The following is a 19,122-nucleotide window of genomic DNA, read 5'->3' on the forward strand; positions in this document are numbered from 1 at the left end:
AATCCAGTTAGTCCCTCTCTTGATCTTACCTGTACTGTCTGTACTGTGTAGATTTTCTTCAGATTTGATGCGCACTCAGCTGCTGTGGCACCAGGGAGGGATCTAGGCAAGCAGGAGCAGGACAAAGACACAAACAAAACAAGCAGTCAGTGCTCACAAAACAGCCCACAGTAGAATCTTTCAGGTCTTCCTAAAAATCAGGTCTCAAACCACAGGACTGGACATTTTGGGGATGCTAGTTGGAATTTAAAATGTGAAATCCCTACTTTGTGAAGTCATGTGTTGGCTTCTTCTAAAAATCAGCAGATTTATTCTTGGAAACTTAACAGAAAAAAAAAGATAAGTATGTATTAATAAGAAAGGGAATGGACACCTTAAAATCACATTTTAAAACATACCAAAATAACCTACTGATAACCAAGCATTTTCTCCAGGACTTTAGATGAGAAACTGCCTATTGTACAGACGACAACGAAAATGCAGTGTCCTGGCCTGGTGATATGTTTGAAAACTTGTTAGTAACTGGGTGGCAAATATTCAAGCACTCTTGAGAAACAGAGTGACCATTTGCCTACTTTAAAAAAAGTCAACTCTGGTTTCATATGAATTTGCTGTTACCAAAACATTTGCTTTTAGAAAATACTTTCAGTTCTTTTCTCTGGCTGATTTAATTAGCTCAGCTGAACTTTATGGTCAGACTGCATTAATCTTTAGTTTGCTATATGTTCCACTAGATGGCAACATACTACAGGTTTAGTCACCAGAAACACTGCAATTTAACTGGTTTTACCAAGGACCATTGCCTGGGATGGTAAAATGACCTGTCCCATCAAACCTTAGGAGTTCAAGACTCTCAATTCCTGCCACCTTTTCTTTCTCTCTATATTGAATTAGCAGTTCATGCTCAAAAATGTTGGGGTACAATTATATCAGCCTAAGATTATGTTTCATCACACAAATAATGCATGAAAGTCCACATCTGGTTGTTGGTGAGAAATAAGAAGCTTGCTGAGAGGAGAAAGCACCTCAATCACAGCTGACCCACTAGGATCTGGAATCTATAAAAGCAATGCTCTTTACCAGACACTGATCCCAGAGACGTTGCCCCCAAGGACTCTCAGTATGTTGTACTTCCTGGACAGTTGCTAAAACGCTGCACACTAGAGACAAAACTTACATGATCTCAGAGGTGGAGGCAATGCCAAAGGCCCATGCCCAGGTTGGGGTAAGCACAGCAAGGACTACAGTCCTTGAACTATGAACCAGTGAATGCTCCCTAAGAGTTGAACCTGAATATCAAAAATGCATTTCTGGCCAGCCACTGTGGCTCATGACTGTAATCCAAGTACTCTGGGAGGCTGAGGCAGGTAAATCACTTGAGGACAGGAGTTTGAGACCAGCATGGCCAACATGGTGAAAACCCACCTCTACTAAAATTATTAACACAAAAATAAGCCGGGAGTGGTGGTGCTCACCTGCAGTCCCAGCTACTGGGGAGGCTGAGACACGAGAATCGCTTGAACACAGGAGATGGAGGTTGCAGTGCACCGAGTTCGGGCCACTGTACTCCAGCCCGGTTGACAGAGCGAGGCTCTGTCTGAAAAAAAACAAAAAATGCAATTCTGAATACCACTTCCTTATCAGAAGGTCACTAAAGAAGCACAATCATGGACTAGTTTGGGGGAAAACAAGGGACTTCCACTGGGCAGGAGCAGTCCACTAAAGAAATCTACTGTAAAGCACTGAATTTACAACTTGATTTGCTGGACATTGTTTTAGAAAAGCAAATCCACATTAAACACCATGACTACATTTTGTTGTTGTCAGACTTGAAGCCTAAAATAACTATGTCAAAGAGTGTGGCAAAGAATGAAGTACTCAATCAATACCTTGCTAATGACAGTTCATACCTGGGCCCCTGATGAAATATATCAGTCCACGTGGAGTGACTGGGCTGTAGTTACTAAAGTATCAACTTGGATAGATACTAAGTTGGCTATTTAATGTAGGTTTTATATCTTTTTCAGCTTTAATTACTTTTTAAATCAGGGGAAAAAAACTTTAAAACTCTTAAACTTTTTCTGAATAGACTGTTAGCATGAAAAATCTATCACTTTAACATTAAAATATGATTTTTCTTTCTTTATCTGACTGCTCTACTACATATGCCCAGTAAATACATTCCTGGATCCCCCAAAGCACATAGGAGAGTATATACAGGGCTTCTTCCCTATGTGTGTGTGTTGGGCGGGGGTGAGAGGGGAGATTCTAGGGCTCAAAGGGAGGAAATATACTTTGCATTATTTTTTCATTCAAAAAACTGTATTTCAAAAAAATTTTTTTAACTAATTTTTAAAGTTCACTTCAATTTGAGAGGTTTATAATGAGTATAATTCAAATGTTTGCTTCATACAGTATTATGTCAATTTTAAGCAAACACAATGTGAGGATAATACCATTTAACCTAGACCAAAAAAAAAAAAAAAAAAAAAGCACTGATGAAAATTTGCTATATACGGTTCTTTTTAAATGCCTCTGTCTCCACAGTCTGGTCTTTACTTGTATTCCAGTGCAGGAGATAACTGTACCAAGTTACATAGGTCCCCTCAGTTTCATTATCCAGGTTTTTTGAAGAAATCACGTTTCCAGAGGCCCTAAAAGGACTCTAGAATAAAATAACAACTGGGAAGTACTTACTAGTGTAACACAACAGTGTCAGTGACTAACATGTAAGTGCCGAATTCTTGCTAGTGTGCTGAGCCTCTGACCTCCGTTGAAGCACTGAATCCCTGCAATCCTATTTATGCAGCTGTCAATATTATTTATCACCATTACAGGTGAGCAGGCTGGTACTTAGAGAGGTTTGGGAACTTGCCCATAGCCACAAATATGTGATTTGAATACAGGTGACCCATTTGTGATGTCCTGCTCTTCATCCCTCACTGCTGAGCTGCCCATTCAAGCCATATATACACTTGCCTTTTTTAAGTGGAGTTTTACAGTTGACTCTCTTGGTATGTTTTCATCAAGGCCACCATTTTTGCTGAATCCCAATTTTTTTGTTTGTTTGTTTTTGGGACAAAGTCTCACTCTGTTGCCCAGGCTGGAGTGCAGTGGCATAATCATAGCTCACTGTATTCTCGACCTCCTGGGCTCAAGCAATCCTTCTGCCTCAGCCTTCCAAGTAGCTGGGACTACAGGTGCATGTCACCACAGCCAGCTAATTTTTGTATTTTTTGTAGAGGGAGGGTCTTACTATGTTGCCCAGGCTGGTCTCAAACTCTTGGCCTTAAGTGATCCCACTGCTTTAGCCTCCCAAAGTACTAGGATTACAGGAGTGAGCCATCACCTCGAGGCCTGAACACCATTTTTAATACAAGATTGTATTCATATAATATTCTGAGAATAAACAATATTAAAATAGTCTTTCCAATGGATAGGGTAGGGAAGATCTTCACAAAAACCAAAAGGATTACACTCAACAAGAGCTCTATTTTAACAGACTAACACCTGATGATACTGATGTATTGGGATTTGAAAGGAGATATGGGCTGGGCGCAGTGGTTCACACCTGTAATCTCTGCACTCTGGGAGGCCGAGGCAGTTGGATCACCTGAGGTCAGGTGTTCGAGACCAGCCTGGCCAACATGATGAAATCCAGGCTCTACTAAAAATACAAAAAAATAGCTGGACGTGGTGGTGTATGCCTGTAATCCCAGCTACTCAGGAGTCTGAGGCAGGAGAATTGTTTGAACCTGGGAGGTGGAGGTTGCAGTGAGCCGAGACTGCGCCACTGCACTCCAGCCTGGGCAACAAGAGCAAAACTCCATCTCAAAAAAAAGAAAGAAAGAAGGAAGGAAGGAAGGAAGGAAGGAAGGAAGGAAGGAAGGAAGGAAGGAAGGAAAGAAAGGAAAGGAAAGAAAGAAAGAGAAAAAGAAAGGAAGGAAGGAAAAAAAGAAAGGAGATATGTCAGGCTTCATAGAAACTCAGTTTCCTAATTTCTTCATGGAGGAGGGTGATTCTGTGATCTTAAAGATTCTTTCCAGCTGATGGGCACCTTTCTGAATATTCAGGCTTCAAAGTAACAAAATAGTGATGTCGGAAGTACTGATGGTAGTAAATACTTGGCAGGCCAGAGGAAGGCATGGCGTCCTTTTGTGAGCCAAATGTGATTCCAACAGTCACTGAAAAACACCAATGTGCCTAAACCTCATGCCCGAACTTCATACTTGTTTAACAAGCAAAATTGGGCCATATCCATAGAATCAATTTCAAAAGAGCAAATAACCTGAGATTTTTAAATGATCTGCCCTGTAAACAGGTCAGTCTGTACTGGACTTGCTGATTCAAAATTGAACTGCAGCTATATCATCTACGGTTACTGTTTCTTAAAGTAGCAGTGCAAGCTGTTCATGGCAACACTGAAGCCTGGGCAGCCGGCAGCCACACCTCTCTTCCCTGTCACCTGAGTAGACATTTGTAGCAACTGAAGGTAAATGTTTGTAATGGATGTCAAGGAAGGAAACATTTTTACTGGTATCACACATACAGTATATTGTCTTAGCTTTAAAAAACTTTTTCTTTCATTCATGTTATAAACCTTCCTTTCCCAGCAGAACCCTAGTCCAAACCCTGTCTCCACAGACCAGGGGTGCTCATCTGAGAGTGATGCTGCACCCCAGAAGAGACTTGGCAATATCTGAAGACATTTTTGGTTGTCATAACCGAGGACATGCTACTGGCATGTGGTGGGTAGAAGCCAACGGTGCTGCTGAACATCCTACAGTGCACGGGACAGCTCTCACAACAGAGAATTTGCCCTGGCCAGAATGTCCATGATGCCCATGCAAAGAAACCCTCCTGGCAATGTTTAACAAATAGTCTCAGGGGCTTTAAAATTTATTTAATCAACAAAAATGTTTTAGCACACCTTTTGTGGCCACTGGGGATGCAATGGTGATCATTCTAGAAAAAGGCCTTTTCCCATAGAGTTTATGTGTTAGAACCAACATCCCTCCTCTCTCGGAATTCCCCAGGCTCCCAAAGACAAAGAAACAATGTTCATATCATTTTTTAATTCTCCCGGAAGGGAGGAGGTGGGAAAGAAAGCTGAGGGAGGAACATACATGCTGATAATGACCATTCCTAGTAGAAGATAGAGGCAGAGCTGTGGAAAATCACAGAACCCAGGAATCAGGACCCTGGTTCGGAATTTTCTGAATCACACGGCGCCCTCCCACGGTATACAGCTAGAGCTGAGAACACAGCAATGGAACAATAAATGCCCCTGGATGGATCAGGTTAAAGAATTTCAATAGTTCCACCAGGAGTTTCCTCTTTAATAATATTAATGTAATAAGGGCTCCCTTTTATTAACCATGTATTATATGAAAGGGTTTTGCACATATTATCTCTAATTCCTACAGCAATCCTGTCAGGCTGGTTTCATTATCCCCACTTCACAGATTAGGAAACTGAGGCTCAGTGAACTTGTTTTTAAGTAGCAGGTCTGGGTTCTCCTCCTGGTCCATCTGGCTCTGAGGCCCATGACCTTCCCCTTAAACTAGGCTGACTCCCAGTAATAACTGAGCAGTCATTGTCAGCATAGGTGCCCCATAGCACATCTTGTGTCATATCCCTCCTTGGGCCCACCTACTGTTTCTGCCTGTCAATCTTGCCTCCCCACCATATATCTAGCCACAATGTTGGCAAAGCACAGAGGCGGAGGTGCAGGAAAGCGCTAGATGCCACTAGAATCCCTGGCAAAAAAAATACCCCCAAATGTAATATAAATAACATGATTCCGGAAGAAGTGAAGTGCTTGAAAGCATTTTATCCTTTTTTTTTTGGAGACGGAGTCTCGCTCTGTTGCCCAAGCTGGAGTGCAGTGGCGCAATCTCAGCTAACCGCAAGCTCCGCCTCCCGGGTTCACGCCATTCTCCTGCCTCAGCCTCCCAAGTAGCTGGGACTACAAGCACCCGCCACCAGGCCCAGCTGATTTTTTTGTATTTTTAGTAGAGACGGGGTTTCACCGTGTTAGCCAGGATGGTCTCGATCTCCTGACCTCGTGATCCACCTGCCTCAGCCTCCCAAAGTGCTGGGATTACAGGCATGAGCCACCGTGCCCGGCCCATTTTATCCTTTTTCTTATTCCAGAAATGCTGGGCCCCCAATAATTGAAAAGACCACATATCATGTTGTACATGCATACATGATCTCCTTTTATCCTCATTAAAACACCTTAGGTAAATAATAGTTGCAACCCCACTTTAAAGATAAGCAAACTAAATCTGAAGGTGGTAAGGTAACTTGCCCAAACATACACCATCGGTTAGTGGCAGATCTGGGACTTGAATCAAAGGTTACCTGACAACCATGCCCTTAGTCATTAGCCTAAACTAAGCAGCTCCTGCATGACCAGTATTCAGCCTGGCACCCTCATAAAAACACTGCACCAAGCATGGCCCCAGCTGTCCTGCAGCTTACAATCCTCCATTCAGACTTCCCAAATATGCCTTCCCCATTAAACCCCACTTTTAAAGATATAATTGCTGCAGCCCAAGCTCATTAAGAAAGTTCATGGAGATAGATGCCTCTGTAAATACCTAAGGAAACTATCTTAATCATTACCTGGCTATCTTTTATCAGACCACAGCACCACTTACAATCCATATGTATGCCTAGAGATGCTTCTTACAAAGTAAAGAAGCTGAAAAGGTTTCTTCGAACCCTGCTGCATCTTTGCCACTCAAAGTGCAACCAGGTAATGGGTAGCATCACCCGGGAGCTTGTTAGAGCGGCAATCTCCAGGTCCTCATGAGACCTGCTAAATCCTATGTGATTTGCATGTACATTAGAGTTTGAGACATGCTGGCCTATGTCATCTAAATCAAGTTACCATAAGAAATGCTAACTTGGAAAGTAAAATCTGATGAACTACAGCATCACAAGACAAATGTGAAAATCACTATTGTCACAAGCGCATTTGTCATCACCCAAAGACATCAAGAAGAAGTTATCCTTATATGTGAAGGACAGTTCTGTAAAAGCACTTAAATATGGGTTTTCAGGCAAGGGCTCTCTTCTTTTCTCAGCAAATTCCGAGGCAGGGAGTCCTTGGCTTAATCATCTCCCATGAAACTGGCTCTTGGTTTCCTTATTTGTAAAATTAAGAGGTAGAGCCAGATAACCTCTTAAGTCCTGTCCAGCTCCGATATTTTAGGATATGAGAGAATTGTGTCCCATCTGTGTTCATGCTCACAGGAAAGCAGTGTGGGGTTAGGGACACCAGGGCTTGGAGTCATACAGTCCTAATTCAAATCCTGTTTCTGTTCTATATTGCTGTGTGACCTCAGGCAAGTTACTTCTCTGGGCCTCAATTTTCTCATCTGTAAAATGTTGCTGATATATCCTACTTCAATAATGTGAGAATTTTATGGATAATTATGTACAGTATCCAGTCCAGTGCTTAACACGAATGAGTAAATTGTAGTTCATATTAACAAGTTAAAGTGGGAAAAGATGTCTGAAACAGTATGTGGTACAGTATATCCAATTACTTGATACACATGCCCAATACACAGGCACACAATAAATGTTTGCTGAAAAAACCAGTGATGACAATATTCCATCTTATGTGAGAGATAATTTTGTTTCAGCCAAGAGAACCCACCTTAAAGGGGAAGACTTTAAAGGCAGAGTTATATCTTCTAAAGGCCAGTCTTCCTGTTGGATTTACAACATCGGGCTCAGCTGTCAGAGGGAAAATTTGTACAGCCCAGTTACATGATTAAGTATGCCCCTCGTATGCCATTCACTCCATTAAAGATGATTTCATTTTAATCACTGTTAGATAGATCTGTGGCTTGCGGCTACACCAGCTTCCTGTCTGATCAAGAGTCGCATACAAAAATGGCCCAAGCCCTATTACTGACAGTTAATAATGCATCTACTGAAAATATATACATCATTTAAAGGTTTTATTTCTGCATGTTTATTTGATTTTGATTTCTCCCTGCTTTCCTGTGGTCATTCCTAGTCTATCTTACAGCTCTTTAACAGTAGCAACTGGGGCTCCTTTCATCTTGAGATATATTAATCCCTTCAGTACATGGAGGATGGGTAGAGAAGTACAGCAGTGTTAAGAGTTTACGACAAAATTAAGAAAGACCAAGTTGTGAACCATTCCCATGACAGATCACTAAATTGTTGCCATGTGCCCCGGGTTTGGAAGTAAGTAAATGGTCTCTCTAATATTAAAAGCAGAAATGTTTTTGAGCAGCTAGTGCCAGGTAAGGACCAGAAACTTTTCTGAGTGAGGATGTGAAAGGCCCTCATACTTTTCTGCAAGAAGCAACCACTGACCTGAGGTAGAAAGGCTGGAAGTACTCTATGTCAGGGCCTTGCCCTGCCAGACGTTCTCAGAGGACCTTTACCCCTCACAAAAAATAAAATCCTGGGCCATTTAGAGTTTACAGATTCAGGAGGGCAAGTGTGGGAAAAAGACAAGAAAAGTTCAGATGCCAGCCACTCTCTCCCTGTCAACCACGGCCCTTCCATCCAGTCTCCTCCCCAACCTAGTCCCAGTAGGCAACTCAATGAACAAGGATGACTTTGGGGTCCCTTTTGTCAAGCTTGGCCCTACCTTCCCATATCAGATTTGTTATTATGGAACACACCATTGGAATGTATTTTGAAGTATTGCACCCTTTAGGGTGGGTCCCTGTAGAACTCAACACTTCTCAGAATTCTTCATTGATACTACTGAAACATTCAGCATGTGAGATATCCCTCCTGCGAGGACATGGCCCAAGGTGTAGTCATGTTTGCAATCTTATAACCTGGAATGGTGACTGGTAAATAGTATACTCAATTGATATGATCAATACATAGAGCAGTAACTCTCAAGTTTGGATATCTATGGCATTTGTTACAAATCTACCTTTCACCACAGAGGTCTGAATGAGTAGGTCTGGGGCAGGGTGGGGAGCCTGTATTGTAACAAGCACAGCCAGGTGATTCTGATGGGTGGATGAGGGAATACACTTTGAGAAACACAGGCTTGGTGGAGCTAAACCATGATTGGGTAGGGTCGGTGACAGCTGTATATGATGGCTCACCTTTCTGAAGAAAAAAAAAAAAAGTCTGCAAATACTCAGCACCTACTGTGTACCAAGCACTGTAATGTGCACTCTCTGGAGTCACAGACATGAGGAAGTTAGATCTATCCAAGGAAAGGGCCAGTAGTCTGACGTGACCAGGAAGAGTGGACAGACTGAGTGGTATTGTGGAGTTGAAGAGTGGTAGGTGATAAGGTTAAAGAAGAGGTGGGTTTGGACAGGGAGCCTCTAATCCCAGCACTTTGGGAGGCTGAGGTGGGAGAATTGCTTGAGCCCAGGAGTTTGAGACCGGCCTGGGCAACATAGTCAGACCCTGTCTCTACAAAAAATACAAAAATTAGCTGGGTGTAGTAGCACATGCCTGTTGTCCCAGCTACTTGGGAGGCTGAGGTGGAGGGATTGCTTGAGACCAGGAGGTAGAAGCTATAATGAGTCATGATTGCGCCACTGCACTCCAGCCTGGGTAACAGAGAATGCCTGTCTCAAAATATATATATATATTCATATCTTATATTTTAAGAGGTGGGTTCCACTTAAAAAAGCAATATATGAATGTATACCATAATCTCTAAGTCCACAGTTTTCCTTAAAAAAAAAAAAACATAGGGAATCTTTTATTGAAACTAAAGGGGTCTTTTTATATATGTATGTACGTACATATGTATGTATTTGTAGAGGCAGGTCTCATTCTGTCAACTAGGCTGGAGTGTATTGGTGTGATCATAGTTCACCGCATCCTCAAATTCAGGCTCAAGCAAACACCTAGGCTCAAGGGATCCTCCAGCCTCAGCCTTACAAGTAGCTGGGACTACAGGCTCTTGCCACCATGCCTGGCTAATTTTTTTTTTTAAATAGAGACAAGGTATTGCTATGTTGCCTAGGCTGGTCTCAAACTCCTGGCCTCAAGAGATCCTTCCTCCTCAGCCTCCTAAAGTGCTGTGATTGCACGGATGAACCACCACATCCAGCCTAAGGGGTCCCATTTCTAAAAACAAACAAACCACCACACCACCACCTCTCAAAGCTGCTCTGGTAGAAGTAGTGGTGGAGATCCAGAATCCCTACTGTCTGGATCACACAACTTCATAAAAGAGGTCCTCTTAGGTGGTAAGAGACATAAAGTAAAAATCTGCCGCTATGGCAGAGGAACAGGGCAAAGGAGTTTTGGAATGGTAAGATAAGGCGTATGTTTAGAAGGCTAACCATGCCAGCCCAGGTGCGGGATGCCTGGAGAGGGGCAGAGCTTGGGAGCAGGCAGGAAGCTAAGAGCCAGCTAGGAGGTAACTGGAACTAGACATAACCAGAACCTGCAGAGAGAGGGCATGGAGAGAGGAAAATGGCTTAGACTTGGATCAAGTTTTCCCAGGGGAATTAACAGTATGAAATACAGAACTGGATGGAGGAGGGTGCTTGAGAGAAAGAACATTCAAGGATCAAATGGAAATTCCAATTCTGAAAAACTGGAAGTATGGCAGGATGGTTAACCAACACATGGTCAGCAGAAAAGAAAGAGAATGGAGAGAAATGAGCTCAGTCACTGAAGAATCAGTACTGCATTTAAAGTGCCTGTGGATTTCCTTAGCTTTCAGACATGTGTCCAGAACTCCGAAGAGAGCTGAAGGCTGGAGATGGAGACTTGCCAACGATTAGCAGAGTAATGGAGCCACCACACGAGAAGGTGAAGTCACTGCGGGTAGAATTCAGCAACACCCTGTTCAGGGTATTCAGTGCGGGCTGACTTGTGCTAGGCTCCAACCCAGGAGCTAAGGACAAGGCATCCGGGACGAGAACTCTGCCCTCATGAGGTTTACAACCTAGTGGGAGAAGACAAGCCAATGGTGGTAATGCTATGGAGAAAATAAAACAGGGTCAGGGGCTCGGGGTGTGTGTGTCAGGATGCTTGCGCCATTTCATAACAGTGGTCAGGCAACATAAGATGGTTTGGCTGTGTCTCCACCCAAAATCTCATCTTGAATTGTGATCTCCATAATCCCCATATATGTCAAGGGCAGGACCAGGTGAAGGTAACCGGATCATGGGGGTGGCTTCCCCCATGCTGTTTTCGTAATAGTGAGTGAGTCTCATGAGATCTGATGATTTTATAAGTGTCTGGCATTTACCCTGCTTGCACTCACTTGGTCCTGCTGCCCTGTGAAGAAGGTGCCTGCTTCTCCTTTGGCTTCTACCATGATTGTAAGTTTCCTGAGGCATCCACAGCAACGTGGAACTGTGAGTCAAACCTCTTTCCTTTATAAATTACCCAGTCTTGGGTAATTCTTCGTAGCAGTGTGAGAACAGACTAATATGGAAGGTCTGAGAAGGTGACATGTGAGCAGAGGCTTGAAGGACAGGAAAGAGCAGGGCAAGCACTGATGGAGGTGAGAGCACTCCAAGCAGTAGGGGGTGTCAGTGGCTAAGGTCCCTGCTTGGGATGAAGGCGAAAGAGCAAGGGGACCGACGAGCAGAAAGAAGGGCATGGCAGAAGGGAGAGTGACAAGGGAGAAAAGGGTCCTGGGTGGGGCAGGAAGAGCTGCAAAGCTTTATGGGTTACTGTAAGCCCTTTGGCTTTTCCTCAGGGGGGCGGGGGTGGGAGGTGGTTACAGATGACTCTAAGATTTTTGGGCTGGGCAACTGGAAGGATAGACTTGCTCTTAACTGCTCTTATCTGAGATACAGATAGAAGGAAGCAAGTTTGGGAAGGCAGTTGAGGAGGTAGTTCAGTACATGTTGAGTCTGGTTGTGTATTACATTGGACATCCATGGAGACAAAGGGGAAGGAGCACTGCATCTAAGAGTGTAAGGTTTTGAGAGTCACCAGAATTCAGGTGGACCTGAAAGCACTGTGACTGGATGAGATCCCTGGTGTAAATGGCACAAAGAAGAGGCCTGAGGCCTGAGTGTTGTGGGAAAAAACTCAGAGGCGAGCGGGTCACCATAAGATCAAAAGGAAGCAGTTAGAGACACATAACCCAGAGTGGCTTCCAAGAATCAAGACAGGATAGTTTTAAATGTCCAGAAAAGGGGAGAAAAACTCTTCAGCCTGTACCCCCAATCTAAAATTACCTTCCTCAAATGCCGAAATCCTTAACCATACAGTCTAATTTTTTAACCAAATAAGGACTTATTGGAGTTGACTATTAAAAATACTAATAACTTTACAGAGGAGTTCTCCAACTCATCCAGTGAGGGGAATGAATTTAGGTTTCCGGCTTCCCAACACGGAATTCAGACAAGCTGCTCCAGAGACTGTTTCTTGGGGTGTGGGTATGGGGAGGGGTTGGTAGCTGGGGAGCATGGTAATGACAGTGTTAGTAGTTTATGCTTAGGAAGCTCCTTCTACCAGCTGGCACCTGTTAGGTGTTGTACATCATGTCTCTCATTTAATCCTCAGAACTGCCCTGTGAGATATAGCCTATGACTATCCCATTTTACAATGAAAGTGAGGCTTGGGGCAGCTAGGTGGCTTGCTCATCAGCACACAGTAGGCTGGAAAGTAGGACAGGCCAGGAGGTAGGATGCCAAAGGGGAGTTTTAAGTAGCAAGAGGCCTTTGCATGCTATGGAACTCAAAAACCGATGTCATCTTGCCAGGCAGACATTGGCTATGCTGCAGGGAAGGCTGCCTTGGAGGGCTCTCCTGAGAACCTCACCAGTCTCTAGAATGTTGTTTACCTGGGGAGAAAAGTTACTAATGAACTTCTAGATCATAATGTGTTCATAACCTCAAGGGGGAGAGGGGCACCCTATATAAAGGTAATGGATTCCCACAGAAGGAGAAAAAGTTCAACAAAAATTATGAGATGTTTGATCGGGCAAAATGAATTCATATGTACAATATTGGAACTCATTATAATTTCTAAATTAATACAGCCATTTCTATTAAAGATCTGGACACTGTGGCAATAATGTATTTCATTTGATGATCGACCTTTAGAGAACAAAAATGTGTAAATCAATAGTAAGATATAGTTTTTGTCTTCATTAAAGTTACTATAATCTTAAGCTACTAGTCTTAAAAGATTGTGTTATCTGTAGTATTGACATTTTAGACCAGTCCTTAAAAGTGTTGTTCCTAAATGTAAACTAATTTTAGACCTGTTTAAAAAGAAACTCTCTTGATACTGTTTCCACCAGTCAGCAGTATTCACAATTTAGACCACAGGTCCAGGTTTAACACCTTGAAAACAGATACCAGGTAACAACAGCACAGTTGCAGCACACCTAAGAAAACAGACACGATTTCATTCTGCTAAGGTCTGCCAAAAGCACGCTTGTTATGACAGTATAATGCTCTCTTAACATCCCATAATGAAAGTGAAAATGTTTTGAAAGAACGAAACTCACTCCATCTCCCCCACCCCCAACTTTTTTGGGTCTCCGGCAAAGAAAATGGCAGCAAGTGACAATTCTTATAGACGGGTGCTATAAGAACCCAAAAGGAAAAAAGAAATGAGCTTGTCTTAACCAAAAAAAAAAATGAATATCACTTTTTTAAAACAAAATCTTGCAGTCATTTTATGCAAAGCCTTTTAAAACCAGATTTGTGTGTACCAAGCAAACTTCTCAGAACACTGTCACACATTTCTCCCTAACACTTAGCCAGAGTAGACACGGTTTCATCAAAATTTCCAAATGCTCTTGGGACAACCTTGAGGTGTCATCATTGGGCACCCACTGCAGGGCAGACACTAAGAAGGGGCTTTGCATTCATCCATCTATTCATTCATAACAATTTCTGGTGTTCTTACTAGGGACCAGGCACAGTTCTAGGTCCAAAATGTCCAAAAACAAAAATTCACTGCTCTTTTATCCTTAACTGAGGGGAGGTGTTGAGGAGCTGGGGAGACAGACTGAAAGTAAACAAATTCATATATAATAGAATCCAGCTGCATTAAGCATTAGGAAGAAAAAGAAGGCAGGGCAGGAGAATACAAAACGAGGGAGCAAGGTTTCTATTTTAGATACGGTAGTCAGGGGGTCTTTCTGAAAAGATGGCACCTGGGTTGTCCCCTGAGAAAGCCATAATTCACCCCCTTCCTGACAAGGTCAGCTGCTGCTCATTATTGAATCTCCAGCGCATAGCAGGTGTGTGGCTCCACTGTAGGTGTTCAGGAAATACCTGCCCAGTGGATGAGGAAGAATTGGAAGAGGAGTCCACGGCAGCAGCGGCCGGACACGGGGTGGGAGCGCCCGCCGTGCAGTAATCATTGCACCACCGCACACCTCCCAAGGGATGGGCAACTTTTCCGAGCGCTGTCACAGCTGAGGTCGTGTCCTGAGCTCCCAGACGCCCCGCGGGGTAAGCAGGACAGCCCTCTCCCTGCAGCAGGGACGCGGCCACCCCCAGCTCGCCTACCCTCTCCCACGGCCCTGCCAGCACGCCGCGTTCCGATCCGAAGGGAACAAGGGGTAGAAAGTGTTGCCGAAACTTTTCGGGCTGCGCTGTCCTCCCCCGGCCCGGAGGCGAGGACGCCGAACAGCCGCCCGGCGCTGCCCGAAGCTGGCTTCCGACCCGGCGGGGCGAGTCCCGGGGTGCGCAGGCGGACGCGCGGAGGGGCCGGGGTCTGTGCCACAGCGGAGCGGGGCCGGGGCGAGGGGCCGCGCCGAGACAAAGCGGCGGTGGCGGCAGGACCCGGGTCGGGGCCGTGCGCGGCGGGCCCCGCGCCCCCTCACCTGTCGAGCCAGAAGGTCCAGGACGAGTGCAGCGGGACCCCGCCCGGCTCAGGCTGCAGCGCCGACAGCTGCTGCAGGCCGAGCGGCGGCTCGGGGGCGGCGGCGGCGGCGGCGGCGCGGGACCCCGGCGGCTCCCGGGCCCCGGCGGGGGGCGCGGCGGCCGGGGGCAGCGCCATTTTCTCCGCCCCGCCTGCAAGGCCGGCGGACGCGCGGACCGCGGGGCGAGCGCGGCTGAGTCACCCCCGGCCCCCGCCCCGCCCCGCCCCGCGCGCCCCGCCCCACCCCGGGCTAGCCGCCCGCCGCCCGCCGCCCGCCGCCCGCCGCCCGCCGCCCGCCGCCCGCCGCCCGCCGCCCGCCGCCCGCCGCCCGCCGCCTTCAGGGCCTGGGAGCCGCGCGGAGGGGCCGTGGGAGGCACGGCCGGGCCGGGGCCGCCGAACAAAGACAGACCCACGGAGGGATGGGGGGCCGATCCCGCTCAGGCGCGGGCCCAGCGTGGGGGACTGACGGCCTGGCCTGGAGTGGCGGCCGGGGACAGGCTAGAGGGCCCACGGGGGTGAGAGGGACCGGGGAACGGTCTGCGGGCTGGCTCTGCAGCCATGCAAAAGGGCAGCGGGATGGAGCGGCAGGCTAGGGACAGATGGAGGGATGGATGGGACAGGGGATGGAGCCCCAGACCCACGTGGTGCGAGGGAAGGAGGGATGGACAGACATACCAGCAGTCAGAAGGATGGAGGTTGGCAGATGGCTGGAGGAGGGAAGGAGGGATGGAGGGCAGATGGAAGCACAGTTGGGTGTGACAGATAAATGGAGAGGGGAACCGATGGCCAAATGGATAAAGAAACTCCAGTGCCCACGAGTACAGAACAAAGGGCGAGACAGAAGAACGAACAAGAGAACCACCGACTGGGGCATGAGGTTGGAGCAGGTGGGCTTTGCATTCCTCTTGGTGAGAGCATACTTCCTAACTCCGCTGATTTGAAGGGGCCAGAGCCTCCATCCCAACCTCTGGAGCTACCATGTGACCACAGTGAGGGCCTCAAGCCTGGCTTAACGTGTGGCTAACTTCAGAGAACATTTCCCAAAATCAGCCAAAGTATCCAGATCTGCCCTAAAGCACCGGCGAGTGGAGAGGAGGAAAGCGGGCACCTGTGAACACAGAGCGCTCTGCTTCCTGTACCTCTGAGCACCCAGGAAGTCCCTTAGGCGGTGAGATTCCTGAGCCCAAAGTAGGAGGGGCCCTCCTAACACAGCCTCTCCCCAGGTCTCTGTCACTTTCCTTTTCAAAAGAAAAGCAAAGGCATGAGGCATGTGAAAACACATGTCACAACCAGCATGGACATCCTCTTTACACTTGAATTTCTAGATAGTTCCTCTCTGGCCTTGAACAGTGAAGGGCATGGGATTCCATCTCCTCATTGACCTTCTACCTGGCCTAGCATGTGTTCTGTTCATGCCTTGAGCATTCGCTGGGATGGAAGAACTACAAAACAAGATGAGTTCAGGGGCATCAACAGCATCATAGCAGACTGTCATGAATCCCAGAGTAGATGCCCTCCCTAAAAGGTAATCAAGGTCACATAAAGTGACAATAATAAAAACAAGACCGCTGCTTTAAACTTAACTTCTATACAACATACAATGCTGGAAGCAATGACAGATTTTATAAAATCTGTCCAACACTAAAACGGGAGGGTGCTTTTGGTTAGATGCATTTATCTTGTTGCTTAATATCTCCTTTCATTTTTCCAAGAAGCGTGGCATATGGCATTGTTTAAACTGCACTGAGCACTTTACCCTTAATAACTCATTTAATCCTTACAGTAAGCCAGTGAGGAAGATACTATTAACCCATTTTACAGATGAGGAACAGAGATAAGATTAAGATAACCCCAAGGTCACAGAGCTAGTAAGTGGGACAGCTGGGATTTGAACATAGGTATTCAGACTCCAGAGTCTAGACTTTCAACTGCCAGGCTCTCCTACCTCTCTACACAGAACACTAACAAGTCCACAAAGTAAAAACAAGCTGTGAATAGTAGGTTGCCCTCCCTCCCAAGACTATCAATCTTCATTCCCAGAGGAAACCACTGGCAACAGTTTCCTTCCAGAAAAATGCAAGTATGCACATGCAAGCATATATCTAGATTCATAAGTTATAAATCTATATTTTTATAACCAAAATGGAAGCATTTAATACCAATGCTGTACCTTCTTATTTCACTTAACATTATATCCTTGAAGATTTTTCCATATCAAAACATATAGATCTACTTCATCTTAAGGGCTGCAAAGTAATTCATTGTAAAGAGGTAATATAATTTAATTCACTAGCCTCCAACATTTATGTGGTTTCTAGACATTTTCTTATATAAATAATGCTACCATAAGTATTTTTGTATTTATGGCTTTCTTCATCTACACAAGCTAATCTCAGAATAAGTTTGGAGAAGAATTGTTGGCTGCATTTAAAAATTTGATACATATTGCCAAATTGCTTTGCAAAGTGGTTACATGAATTTATATATAGCTGATATATAAATAATGGTTGATTCTGAAAATTTATATTTACGAAGTGACACATATCTGTATAAAATTCCAAGGCATGGGTAGAGAGGAAGTTTTGCTTTCTAATGATTAAAGCTAGTCAAACCGTCAAGTTTAGCTCCTTCCTTATGTCCTTTAACAATATCCTCAGCAAAAAAGGGCTAGTCAAGAATTTTTATCTGCAGTTTCTGTAAAAGGAATGTGTACCACATGAAAAAATTCCCTCCAGAATTTAGAACTAGGAACAGTCTGGCAGTTTTTCTTTACTGAATAGCAATTATATACCTTTCTCTCTTTTTGCTTTGGCTTCCAGGCTGCTCATAATTACATTTGGTGCTCAATCACAGCACCAATATTAGCCAATGAAGAAGCATCACTATTTTTATATTTATTCCTATTTCTATTTTAAAGACCTAATAGCATATATGCACCTTACACTGAACCCCTCAAATTTATTTTGGAAGTAGGTGGTATATATGAATAGATAAAATTTAAATGACCTTAAGATTAATAAAAGAGATTATACAGAATGGCTAAGGAGGGAACAATGGTCACAACTTTCATTCCCTTCCTGTTTGAAATATGTAAGAGACTTAATTATTTTTATTGCTCTTCAGAATCATTCTTAGAAGATAATAAATTGGGGAAATTTCCCTCATCTGGGAACTGGATGGCAGGAACTAGAATTTCAAGGTAGAAAGGGGATTCAGCAATCATCTAAGCAAACCCATCACTTTACAAATGAGGAAACTGAGGCCCAGAGAGGTGAGGTGACTTACCCGAGGCCACAGCTCTAGGAAATGACAGAGGCGGGACTAGAACGTGGGTAGCTTGAGGTCCGGACCAACGTGCTCTCCCACTGCATGACACGCAACACAGACGACTTGGGGTGGCAGAAGAGAGGAAGAGAAGGTGACCCCACAGCCCCTAGCAACGAAAACAACAAGAAGGACTTGAGGCACTCATAAATAATTAAGCAATTAGCTGCAGCAGCTACTCCCCTCCCCTCCAGCATCCAGTCACCAAGGCAACTTGGGCAGGGTGCCTGCTGGTTGCCTAGTAACAGTGTGGTCTGCTCCCCTGACATGCTCCCTAGGCATCAAAGGATTTGAGAGCCGGGAAGAACCTTAGACAGGGATCACTTTTCCAACACCTTCATTTTCCAAATGAGAAAAGAAAGGCCCAGAGAAGCTGGGTAACCTGCCCAAGGTCACACAGCTATTCAGACACACAGCCAGGCTCCATTCCCAGTTGCTTTCCATTGCACTAGGGCTGCCTCAGGGAGGCTGCAGATGGAGGAGAGGGGGAAATCGCTCTACAGTTCCTAGAAGAATGAGAAAGTCAGAGCGAGCAAGCAGGCAAGAAAGAGACAGAAACCTGAGCACTCATATGCAATTAGCAGGAGCTGGTAATCCCATCAGCCCAACTTTCATCATCACCATGGCAACATGGGTGAGGTGGGTGCTGGTTGCCTAGCAACAAGTGGTCCTCTCTCTTCTACTCACATCCGCTCCCTGGGAGTCACAGGAACAGCAGAATGATGACGTTGGAAGGGAAGGCAGGGGTCCTAACTCAGTCTTCTCCTTTACCCAATGAGGAACCTGAGGTTCAGGGACACTGGAAGTCACACAGCCACAGAGTTAGCTAGTGACATTCCCTCCATTGATGGCCTCTGTCTCAACACTTTGGGAAGGGAGCCTTTCACTCAATAAAGGCAGAACATGGGAGGGAATTGGCCAGTGGCTCCCTTGAAAGGAGGGAACCTTTCTAATGTCAGAAAACCTGAG

General features: G+C 45.3%; 1 protein-coding gene across 3 annotated transcripts in view; it reads right to left on the reverse strand.

Annotated features, from left to right (window-relative positions):
- Positions 1–15,523, reverse strand: part of EIF4E3 (eukaryotic translation initiation factor 4E family member 3) — a 48,373-nt gene extending 32,850 nt beyond the window's left edge. Inside the window, exons 1-2 of one of the 3 annotated variants that reach the window (XM_031009372.3) lie at positions 14,792–15,023; positions 30–102 (exon numbers count right to left, since the gene is read on the reverse strand). In XM_031009372.3, the coding sequence (XP_030865232.1) occupies positions 30–102; positions 14,792–14,967 (249 nt within the window). In that variant the 5' untranslated portion in view covers positions 14,968–15,023. Of the gene's footprint in view, positions 1–29; positions 103–1,475; positions 1,592–14,791; positions 15,024–15,504 lie in introns of those variants that run through there. The other 2 variants (XM_019024429.4, XM_055383406.2) reach the window with 2 other exon arrangements.
- Between the last annotated feature and the right edge of the window lie 3,599 nt (positions 15,524–19,122).

Source organism: Gorilla gorilla, chromosome 2, assembly GCF_029281585.2.
Source record: "Gorilla gorilla gorilla isolate KB3781 chromosome 2, NHGRI_mGorGor1-v2.1_pri, whole genome shotgun sequence".
NCBI lineage: Eukaryota > Metazoa > Chordata > Mammalia > Primates > Hominidae > Gorilla > Gorilla gorilla.